This window comes from Oncorhynchus mykiss, chromosome 25 (genome assembly GCF_013265735.2).
Source record: "Oncorhynchus mykiss isolate Arlee chromosome 25, USDA_OmykA_1.1, whole genome shotgun sequence".
NCBI classification, from domain to species: Eukaryota; Metazoa; Chordata; class Actinopteri; order Salmoniformes; family Salmonidae; genus Oncorhynchus; species Oncorhynchus mykiss.
The window spans coordinates 12824624-12837026 of NC_048589.1; the positions used below are offsets into that span (position 1 = coordinate 12824624).

Genomic DNA, 12403 nt, shown 5'->3' on the forward strand with positions numbered 1-12403 from the left:
TGGACTTTTGCACTTTGCAATAGAGACTTTTTCAGGTGTTCAGAAATGTGGGTTTGTGAGACCTAACAGATTACTTCCTATTTATTTGTCTCAAACCGAATCATAATTCGGATGTCTTTCAGTCCAAGAAGGGAAACAGTGAGTTCCTGTGCTTGTAACCTTTAATTTCATAACTAGTACCCACCTTTGGTAAAAATGTATAGTTACAGAGCCTCTCTAGGCTAGGTTTTCTGTTTTAGGGTTAAGTTTAGAAGTTAGGTTAAAGGGTTAATGTTAGGGTTAGGGTGAGCTAAAAGGATTAAGGTTAGGGGAAGGGTTAGCTAACATGCTAAGTAGTTTGCAAGTAGTTCAAAGTTGCTAATTACAATCATGCTAAAGATGAGATTCAAACTTGCAACCTTAGGGTTACCAAACTTTACATACCGTATCATACTAATTTAAGTATCCTAGATTTACATTTACTATGTTACGTCTATTGTATGAGACCAGGCTGTGCCAACAGTAAAACATGACCATACCAACCGCCATATGCACAAAGATCTCTGCAAAGCAATAATATACAGCATGTACCACGGGCAGGCTTTAGGACCAAGTTTCTAAGTAAGCAGTGGTAACCCAAAGAGAAGGAGAAGCCATTCATTCGGGAGTGAGTTTGAGTTGGTTCACCAATTCAGACCGAAACGCTGCAGCATCAGCATCGCCACTATTACAGCAAGGTGAAGTAAAAACTACGCTCGCAAAAAGGCTGCACGTCCTTGGGACCTGGTGATCTAAAACTTGTTTTTGGTTGTTTATCATTTGTTAACATTAATAAATAAAAGTGGCAACTCTTTCCAGGATCCTTCCAAAAGGAGCCATGGATTGTATAAGAAGACACACTTTTATTAATATCGCTGTCAGCGTTTTGATAGGTAAGTAGACTATAGTAATTTATTTACAATTTCCTTAGCTATATTGCGGCACTGGGGAGTCAATTTCAGTAATGTTTTTTTTATTTTGAAATCTCTTTAGTTTGGTCTAGATACACAGGAATATACTTAATTCGAAGTTTCAGTATCAGTTCTCCTCACGGTCATGATATGTTCTTCTTCTATGATAGGCATATTAATCAATTCATTTTATTGTGAGATTAATACACATTCCTGACCGAATCATTAAGGTTAACATACTTTTAGAGTCATTCTTGCACCTGGAAAATTCAGAACGACACATTTCCATTTGTTAGGAAAGGTTGTGGCAGTCAACTTGTTTACTCAACGGATTTCTCTAGAGGAATATTGCTATTATTGTGTGATCATAGGTTTTAGGAATAATCGCCTGAGATGGTCAGATAACCATTTGGTGACCTATTGTAGCTTCAGATCAACTGTGATTATTAACATTACTGCCATTGAATAATTATTTGCTATTTGACATTGTGATTCTTGGCACCCTGAATATTTGGAATGGTGCTGAATTATTTGAAAACAATATTCACATGGATAGTCCATGTTGTCAATATTTCTTTGACTATGCCTCACTGTATTTCCTTAAAGAGTAAGCCTTCATTATCCTTACAGCCATATGCAAATTTTCGCAATCTTCATAATCCATAATGTCTCAATCAAAGAGTTCCTGAGGAACCTGCTTGAATATGTCTTTTTTAACTGTAGTTTACATTTCTGCATATACTGTACCTGTATAAGCACACGACATTTACACACGCCATCCCACTGATTTCTGAGTAATTATGACTGCACTCCCAGACACATTTATTACAAATAAAAAACTGAAATACCATTTTTTATTTTTTATTTTATTTACTTAAAAGTAATTGTGGCAGTAGAAGCTAATGTGTTCCTAATGCTAAATCATGCATTAGGAGAACACAATTTGTGTTAAATAAATATGACAGGAAAACACTCATGTAAGATTCATGAAGCTCAAATGTAAGTTCAATATGAATAATTTATATAATGTTGTTTTGGCTTGGTTTTAAAACATGTTTTACTTGCATAAAACTCTCAACTTTTTAAATAGAACAATTATATGAAAAACTGTCTTAGTTAACAAATTATAGTAGGTGGTTTTGCTCTCCTTTTATAGTGGCTTATTAATTTATGCTTATTGCGATCGCTCTTGCTATATATCACGGCAGAATATTCCTTAGATGAGGAACATTGAAGTATTTGACATCAAATGTGTTAATTACATCAGAACAAATGAGTAACTACACTGTAATAAAGTGGTATCAGCGGAACCAGAACTATTTTCACAGACCTTTATTACTTGAAATAGTGCAGCTTCACAGATTCTATTATTTTGGTAGTCATCCATGTGCTCATTACAACTGAAAGCATGTCTTGTAGATGGGACCAATCACCATAGTTCATCCAATACATCTTATTGTAATATATTCATTTATTTCCCGAAAATGTATTTATTGTGATGAACTGTTGGTTTAGTCAAATAGAGGCAGGGAATTGCAATATATATATATTTTTTTGATAACAGGTTTATAATTTAATCGGGTCTGAAAGCAACCAAAACAAATGCAGATTTGTAGTGTGCACATTTGTAGATAATCTAGTTTGCACGTTTGACTGTGCTGGCAGCTGCTACCATAGAACTACACAGATTTTCTCAATATTAAAACTTCAAATCACCAGCTTGCCCCTTATAATAAGAAGTTTACCTATCTTGAAATGTTGTCTGTCTTGACTATTTTCAACCTACAGTGGTATCTTAAAAATATCTTAAAATCAGGTTAAATATGTTCAATCTTTGACCTTGATGCAGTACCTTATAAGACAAAGGAGCTAATCGTGGACTACAGGAAAAGAAGGGCCAAGCATGCCCCCAAACACATCGACGGGGCTGTAGTGGAGCATGTCGAGAGTTTCGAGTGACTTGGTGTTCACATCACTAAGGACCTATCATGGTCCAAACACACCAAGACAGTTGTGATAAGGGCACGACAACACCCCCTCAGGTGTCTGAAAAGATTTGACATGGGACCTCAGATCCTCAAAAAGTTATATAGCTGCACCATCGAGAGCATCCTGACTGGTTACATCACCGCTTGGTATAGCAACTATTCAGGCATTCCGACCGCAAGGCACTACAGAAGGTAGTGCGTACGGACCAGTACATCACTGGGGCCAAGCTTCCTATGCCAGGCGGTGTCAGAGGAAGACCACAAATATTGTCAAAGACTCAAGCCACCCAAGTCATCAATCAATCAATCAAATGTATCATCAGCTGATGTCACAAAGGGCTGTACAGAAACCCAGCCTAAAACCCCAAACAGCAAGCAATGCAGATGTAGAAGCACATAGACTGTACTCTCTGCTACCACATGGCAGGCGGTACCAGAGCGCCAAGTCTGGGACCAAAAAGGCTCCTTAACAGATTCTACCACCAAGCCATAAAACTGCTGAACAGTTAATCAATAAAATGCAAATTAATTACTTAAAAATCAAACAATATGATTTTCTGGATTTTTGTTTTAGATTCCGTCTCTCACAGTTGAAGTGTACCTATGATAAAAATGACAGACATGCTACATGCTTTGTAAGTAGGAAACCTGCAAAACCGGCAGTGTATCAAATACTTGTTCTCCCCACTGTATAGTGCAATCGGAATGTATTCAGACCCCTTCACTTTTTCCACATTTTGTTATTAAAATATTTTTCCCTGATCAATCTACACACAATACCCCATAATGACAAAGCAAAAACAGGTTTTAAGAAATGTTAGCAAATTTATTTAAAACAAATCTGAAATACCTTATTTACTTAAGTATTCAGATCCTTTGCTACAAGACTCAAAATTGAGCTCAGGTGTATCCTGTTTCCATTTATCCTGTTTTTATTTTTAATTTCACCTTTATTTAACCAGGTAAGCTAGTTGAGAACAAGCTCTCATTTGCAACTGCGACCTGGCCAAGATTAAGCATAGCAATTCGACACATACAACAACAGAGTTACACATGGAATGAACATACAGTCAATAATACAGTAGAAAAAAAGAAAACAAAGTTTATATACAGTGAGTTCCAATAAGGTCAACTAAGGGAGTTAAGTCAATAAATAGGCCATGGTGGCGAAGTAATTACATTATGGCAATTAAACACTGGAATGGTAGATGTGCAAAATATGGATGTGCAAGTAGAGATACTATGGTGCAAAAGGAGCTAAATAAATACATACAGTATGGGAATGAGGTAGATAGATGGGCTGTATACAGATGGGCTATGAACAGGTGCAGTGATCTGTGAGCTGCTCTCACAGCTGGTTCTTAAAGCCAGTGAGGGAGATGGGAATCTCCAGCTTTTTGCAGTTCATTCCAGTCAGTGGCAGCAGAGAACTGGAAGGAAAGGCGACCAAAGGAGGAATTGGCTTTGGGGGTGACCAGTGAGATATACCTGCTGGAGCGTGTGCTACGAGTGGGTGCTGCTATGGTGACCAGCGAGCTGAGATAGGGCGGGGCTTTACCTAGCAGAGACTTGTAGATTGAAAGTCCCCAAGAACACAGTGGCCTCCACCATTCTTAAATGGAACCACCAATACTCTTCCTAGAGCTGGCTGCCTGGCCAAACTGAGCAATTGGGGGAGAATGGCCTTGGTCAGGGAGGTGACCAAAAACCCGATGGTTACTTTGACCAAGCTCCAGGGCTCCTCTGTGGAGATGGGAGAACCTTCCAGAAGGACAACCATCTCTGCAGCACTCCACCAATCAGGCCTTTATGGTAGAGTGGCCAGACGGAAGCCACTCCTCAGTAAAAGGCACATGACAGCTCGCTTGTAGTTTGCCAAAAGGTACCCGAAAGGACTCACAGACCATGAGGAACAAGATTCTCTGGTCTGATGAAACCAAGATTGAACTATTTGGCCTGAATGCCAAGCGTCACGTCTGGAGGAAACCTGTCAACATCTTATGGTGAAGCATCAGCGGCAGGGACTGGGAGACTAGTCAGGTTTGAGAGAAAGATGAACGAAACAAAGTACAGAGAGATCCTTGATGAAAACCTGCTCCAGAGCGCTCAGGACCTCAGACTGGGGTGAAGGTTAATCTTCCAACAGGACAACAACCTTAAACACACAGCCATGACAATGCAGGAGTGGCTTCGGGACAAGTCTTTGAATGTCCTTGAGTGGCCCAGCCAGAGCCCGGACTTGAACCCTATCTAACATCTCTGGAGAGACCTGAAAATAGCTGTGCAGCGACGCTCCCCATCCAACCTGACAGAACTTGAGAGGATCCGCAGAGAAGAATGGTAGAAACTCCCAAAATACAATTGTGCCAAGCTTGTAGCATCATACCCAAGAAAACTTGAGGCTGTAATCACTGCCAAAGGTACTTCAGCAAAGTACTGAGTAAATGGTCTGAATACTTATAAATTTCCGTTTTATTTAATTAAAAACCTGTTTTTGCTTTGTCGTAATGAGGTATTGTATGTACATTGATGACGAAAAAATACAATTGAATCCATTTCAGAATAAGCCTGTAAAGTAACAGCATTTTGAAGTCAAGGGGTCTGAATTCTTTCCAAATGCACTGTACTACACTGAAAGTGGTAATCGGTGCCGTTAAAAGATGAGGGAGGACAGAAAAAAAGTGTGAGCATGGTCTTATTTCTATTACAGCATATTTGATGACTGTCATTCATATTTCATGCACCCATATCAATGTAACATTGAAAGGTTTAGGCTACTACATGATTCTAAAATTCTCCCTGTACCCATCCATGAGGTTGCTACAACCTAACCTTTGAATGAACATCTACAAAGTAGGTGCACAGGTTGAGAGACATTTGAGTAATCAAGGTGATAGACACATTCAATACCACCTTGCACAATTTAGCTAAACTAGGGTTTAATCATTAGTCCAACAGTTGCAAACGAAAGCTTCTATTGGACAAATTCAGGTATGTTTATCCCTGTTTCTATCCATTTGCTTCTGTTTTAAGAAATATTTTTTCAACAGAATCAGCAGAATGAATACATCCCTGATCACACGCAAACACAGTTCACTTTCATAGCGGCTACATACAAACAGCTTTCCAAGCCAAACCTTCATATCATATCATCACACTAACCACTACACACAGTCTACATTGTTTCCACCATAATAGCTAACGTCAAGTCAACATAGCTACTAGAACTAACACGTTAGTAAACCCGCTACAATCATGCAGTACAATGTATAGTCAGCAAGCAGTTGAGCAGTTACACCGGTGGGCCCCGGTGGCAATAAATTCATAAAACCAAAAGCTTACCTTGACTTGGAAGAGTTCCAGTGTTGGATAGCCATAGCCAGCTAGGTAACATTGCATCCCTCTCTGTTTGAGCCGGGTCTTTGAGTATGCTAAACTAGCTAGCTGCATTCGCTAGCTAAGTAAGTGAAAGTGAAAAAATATGAAATATAGCTAGCTCACTCTCTCTTGTTTCTCCTTAATTTTTGAAGAAATTAATTTGTTCAAAACTGTTCAACTATTGTCTTTTCTCTCTTTTTGAGTCAATTATTCACCACATTTTAAGCACTGCAGTGCTAGCTGTACTGTATGCTTTCAAAACAATATTCATTGTCTGATCCTTGGATTGGGTGAACAACGTCAGTTCATGCGGCAAGAGCTCTGATAGGTTGGAGGAGGTCCTCTGGAAGTCGTCATAATTACTGTGTAAGTCTATGGAATGGGGGGCCTCCTAGGTTTTGTGTTGAAATCAATGTACCCAGAGGAGGATGGAAACTAGCTGTCCTCCGGCTACACCATGGTGCTACCCTACAGAGTGCTGTGATGTTGAGACTACTGTAAACCTTCATTGCAATTTAGTATAGTTTTATCAAAAAATTATATTTTTTTACGTTTCACAATTTTTATTTTTAAATTCTCCACACACACACACACACACACACACACACACACACACACACACACACACACACACACACACACACACACACATTCACATTCCTTCACCCTCTTCACATACACTGCTGCTAGTCTGTTTATTATCTATGCATAGTCACACCACCATGTACATACACTACATTAGCAAAAGTCAAGGATTGGTAGGATAGTCAGTTTGGCAGCATGAGTGAAGGATGATTTGTTGCGAAATAGGAAACCGATTCTAGATTTAATTTTGGATTGGAGATGCTTAATGTGAGTCTGGAAGGAGAGTTTAGGTATTTGTAGTTGTCCACATATTCTAAGTCAGAACCGTCCAGAGTAGTGATGCTAGACGGGTGGGCGGGTGCAGGCAGCGATCGGTTGAAGAGCATGCATTAAGTTTTGCGTGCATTTACAGTTTTTTCCGATTGCTAAACGACAGTGGGCACAACTGGAGTCACATGTGCAAAACTCTAACTACAGTCTGCACTACCAACAGTCACCTGAGCTAAACAGTTCACATCACCTGCAAAACTCATTCCAAGCAACACAACTCTTAACACATGGCTCAAAACACGCTCAGTGCAGCCAAACACTATGCACAACCCTCACTGAGATAACACACACTGTCACTCAGAACACACTGAGAGTAAAAACACTAGCATCAAACACCAATACAGAAAATACCAACTTTTCATCTTTACAGTTTGAACAATTTCAGTGACTTCATACAAAGTAATATTTTCTTCAAAGAAAAGAGTGACATTCTTTCACATGATTTATTAACATTTTTAGAACATAACAATTCTTTAAGGTAAATGAAAATGAGCAGTTTGCTTCAATAGTCTGTAGTAATTTACGGAATTACAGTAATGAGAAAAAAAAGGTAGAAACTAAAAGTACATACTGTAATTCGAACAAATAATTGAGGGGCTAATCCTGCCTCTCTCTAGCATCAGGCCACAGGTTTTCTTCAACATCACATCTAATGTTTTCTCTTGCCATGCACCTGGGGAAGAACCTTCTGGAGTGCCTTATCCATCCCTGGCAGTCCTCTGGACTCGTGTCCTCACATCCGGCACGCATGGCTTCCAAAAGAGACATTTGGTCATGTGGGTGGTGACCAAACACTTTCCACCTCCAGGCAGAGAAAAACTCCTCTATTGGGTTAAGGAAGGGTGAATATGCAGGCAGGTACAAAACCATAAATCTGTGATGTGCTGCAAACCAATCTGTGATAGCTGCAGAGTGGTGAAAAGCAACATTATCGCAAACTATGACAAAAACTTGGGGGTTTCTTACTGGCTCCCCCTGTTCTGCTGGCACTAGCTGAGCATAGAGCTGTTCTAGGGAAGCTATAAGCCTTTCTGTGTTGTATGGGCCAATGAGTGGTGTGTTGAGAAGCAAACCATCATTAGCCATTGCAGCACACATGGTGATATTTCCCCCCCTTTGGCCTGGAACCTCCAGTGGCCCTTTGACCTATAACATTCCTTCCTCTGCGCCGTGTTTTGGCAAGGTTAAATCCAGCTTCATCGATAAATACAAATGAATGTGGTCTTTCCAGTGCTTCCACCTCCATTACTCTCTGAAAAACAGTAAGTGCACAGTTTTACTGTAGAAATGCTAGTGTTTTTTCTACTGTAAATATTTTGTTTAGCTGTGTACGTAACCTCAGACGTCTTACCTGGACATATTGGTATCTTTGCTCTTTTACCCGTTCACTGTTTCTCTCGAACGGTACAGTGTATAACTGTTTCATTGTAACTTGGTGTTTCTTTAGGACTCGAGCAATAGTTGTTGTGCTGACAGAATTAACATTTTCAAATATATCATTATCAGCCAGCACTCTATCTTGAATCTCCCGCAGTTTTATTGCATTGTTGACAACAACCATGTCAACAATAGCATTTTCCTGCGGATCTGAAAATATTTTTCCTCTTCCCCCTGTTGGGGGCAGCCTTTGGGTCCTGTTGTAAAAATATATTCTACAGTCAAACTTACTGTAATATATATCTGTGTAAATATTCTATAATTGCAATACAAAATAGATACCTGTAATGATGGAAAATTCGCATTACAGATGCCACTGTGGATCTTTGCAGATTGGGTTGCACCCTCAACCCTGCCTCTCTCAATGAGAGACCATGGTTCACGACATGGTCTATTAGTGTAGCCCTTATTTCATCTGAAATAACAGCTCTTTGTCTTCTTTGTCTTCCTCCACGCATCCGCCCTCTCCCTGCCACCCTTCTCCCTCCACGAACCCATCTTCCTTGTTCCATTTCCAAAATGAGTCTTTCTGAGCTCTACCTATATATACTGTAATATGTGTGTGTGTTCACTAACAAGTCTAAAACAAGACACCTGCTTAGCCTTTCAGCTGAAATTGCAATCAGCAGTGTTTGAAAGGCACAAGGCTGAAATCTATTCCGTTTTGAATGTGTGGTTCACAGTTTTGACAGCAGTGTGTTAGCATTTGAACAAAGTGCTGTAAATCCACAGTGTTGTGCAGGTTGTGGTTAAAGTCATGGGATAAGTGTGTAGAGTTTTGAAAACTGTGTTCAAGCAATGAAAAACGAACTAGAGTTTGGTCCACATGAACTGCTGCTGTGCAGACTGTAGTTAGAGTTTTGCACATGTGACTCCAGTTGTGTCCACTGTCGTTTAGCAATCTAAAAAAACTGTAAGAGCAGTTGGAGGCCACGGAAGGAGTGTTGTAAGGCATTGAAGCTTGTCTGGAGGTTTGTTAACACAGTGTCCAAAGAAGGGCCAGAAGTACACAGAATGGTGTCGTCTGCGTAGAGGTGGATCAGAGAGTCGCCAGCAGCAAGAGCGACATGATTGATGTATACAGAGAAGAGAGTCGGCCTGAGAATTGAACCCTGTGGCAGCCCCATAGAGACTTTGACACACTGAACTCTATCTGAGAAGTAGTTGGTGAACCAGGCGAGGCAGTCATTTGAGAAACCAAGGCTGTTGAGTCTGCCGATAAGAATGTGGGGATTGACAGAGTCGAAGCCTTGACCAGGTCAATGAATACGGCTGCACAGTATTGTCTTTTTACGATGGCGGCTATGATATCATTTAGGACCTTGAGCATAGCTGAGGTGCATCCATGACCAGATCAGAAATCAGATTGCATGGTGGAGAAGGTACGGTGGGATTCTAAATGGTCGGTGATCTGTTTGTTCACTTTGCTTTCGGAGACTTTAGAAAGGCAGGGTAGAATAGATATAGATCTGTAACAGTTTTGGTCTAGAGTGTCACCCCCTTTGAAGAGGGATCTCAGAAAGAGAGGTTGAACAGGCTAGTAATAGGGGTTGCAACAATTGCGGCGGATAATGTTAGAAAGAGAGGGTCCAGATTTTGCAGCTCTTTCAGAACATCAGCTATCTGAATTTGGGTAAAGGAGAAATGGGGGAGGCTTGGGCAAGTTGCTGTGGGGGGTGCATGGCTGTTGACCAGGGTAGGGGTAGCCAGGTGGAAAGCATGGTCAGCCTTAGAAAAATGGTTATTGAAATTCTCAATTATTGTGGATTTATCGGTGGTGACAGTGTTTCCTATCCTCAGTGCAGTGGACAGCTGGGAGGAGGTGCTCTTATTCTCCATGGACTTTACAGTGTCCCAGAACTTTTGGGAGTTTGTGTTACAGGATGCAAATTTCTGTTTCAAAAAGCTAGCCTCAGGATCGACTATTCGATGCTAATGCAGTACGCCACAGGATGTTTTTGTGCTGGTCAAGGGCAGTCAGGTCTGGAGTGAACCAAGGGCTATATCTGTTCTTAGATCTACATTTTTTAAATGGGGCATCCTTATTTAAGATGGTGAGGAAAGCACTTTTAATTAATAACCAGGCATCCTCTACTGACGGAATGAGGTCAATATTCTTCTAGGATACCCATGCCAGGTCGATTAGAAAGGCCTGTTCACTGAAGTGTTTTAGGGAGCTTTTGACAGTGATGGGGGTTGGTCATTTGACCGCGGACCCATTACGGACGCAGGCATTGAGGCAGTGATCGCTGAGATCCTGGTAGAGGTGTATTTAGAGGGCAAGTTGGTCAGGATGATATCTATGAGGGTGCCCTTGTTTACGGATTTAGGGTGGTACCTGATAGGTTCCATGACAATTTGTGTGAGATTGAGGGCATCTAGCTTAGATTGTAGGTTGGCCAGGGTGTTCACCATATTCCAGTTTAGGTCACCTAACAGTGCAAACTCTCAATTCACATATGGTGTCTAGGGCACAGCTGGGGGTTGAGGGGGGTCTATAACAAGCGGAAACAGTGAGAGACTTATTTCTGGAAAGGTGGATTTTTAAAAGTAGAAGCTCAAACTGTTTTGGGCACAGACCTGGATAGCATGACAGAACTCTGCAGGCTATCTCTGCAGTAGATTGCAACTCCACCCCCTTTGCCAGTTCTATCTTGGTGGAAAATGTTGTAGTTGGGGATGGAAATTTCAGAATTTTTGGTGGCCTTCCTAAGCCAGGATTCAGACACAGCTAGGACATCAGGGTTGGCAGAGGGTGCTAAAGAAGTGAATAAAACAATCTTAAGGAGGAGGCTTCTGATGTTAACATGCATGAAACCAAGGCTTTTATGGTTACAGAAGTCAACAAATGATAGCGCCTGGGGAATAGGAGTAAAACTAGGAGCTACAGGGCCTGGGTTAACCTCTACATCACCAGAGGAACAGAGGAGGAGTAGGATAAGGGTGCGGTTAAAGGCTATAAGAACTGGTCGTGAAGTGCGTTGGGGACAGAGAATAAAAGGAGCAGATTTCTGGGCGTGGTAGAATAGATTCAAGGCATAATGTACAGACAAGAGTATGGTAAAATGTGAGTACAGTGGAGGTAAACCTAGGCGTTGAGTGACGATGAGAAAGGTTTCATCTCTTGAGGGACAAGTTAAACCAGGTGAGTTCTCCTCATGTGTGTGGGGTGGGATGAAAGAGCTATCCAAAGCATTTTGAGCGGAACTAAAGGCTCTACAGTGAAAAAACAGTAAAACTAGCCAAGACAGCAGTAGACAAGGCATATTAACATTAGAGAGATGCATAAAGCAATCACAGGTGTTGATCAGGAGAGCTAAGACAACAACGGGTAAATGTCGATTAATGGGCAGAATGGGTCAGTTAGGTACATACAGGACCTGAGTTTGAGGCTGGGGCCGACAGGTAAACTAAATGAGGTACCATGTTATTGAAACAGTCCAGGGGGCATCAGCTGTGTAGCCGAGTGATCACAGGGTCAAAAGAGCAGCAATAGGTGAGTCAAGGTGCTGATCGGTAGTCACTATTACGCTAGGCGAGCAGGGGACACAGCGTTCAGAAAAGCTAGCGGGTCGAGGCTAGTAGCTGGTTCTTCGGCGACATCGTAACAGAATAGCCTGTTGAGACCACATCGGGCAATCACGTCGGCAGTCCAGTCGTGATGGATCGGCGAGGCTCCATGCCATCTCCTGATGGAAGTTCCAGTTATAAGAAATAGAAATACAGATCCGTACCACGTTGGGTGAGGCGGGTGGC

General features: G+C 41.3%; 1 protein-coding gene across 2 annotated transcripts in view; it reads left to right on the top strand.

The window, feature by feature from the left end:
• Positions 1-607: 607 nt before the first annotated feature.
• The window catches only part of ltk (leukocyte receptor tyrosine kinase), a 73099-nt gene continuing 61303 nt past the window's right edge, over positions 608-12403 (top strand). For both annotated transcript variants that reach the window (XM_036962441.1, XM_036962442.1), the window contains exons 1-2: positions 608-716; positions 838-911. In XM_036962441.1, the coding sequence (XP_036818336.1) occupies positions 857-911 (55 nt within the window). In that variant the 5' untranslated portion in view covers positions 608-716; positions 838-856. The remainder of the gene's footprint in view (positions 717-837; positions 912-12403) is intronic.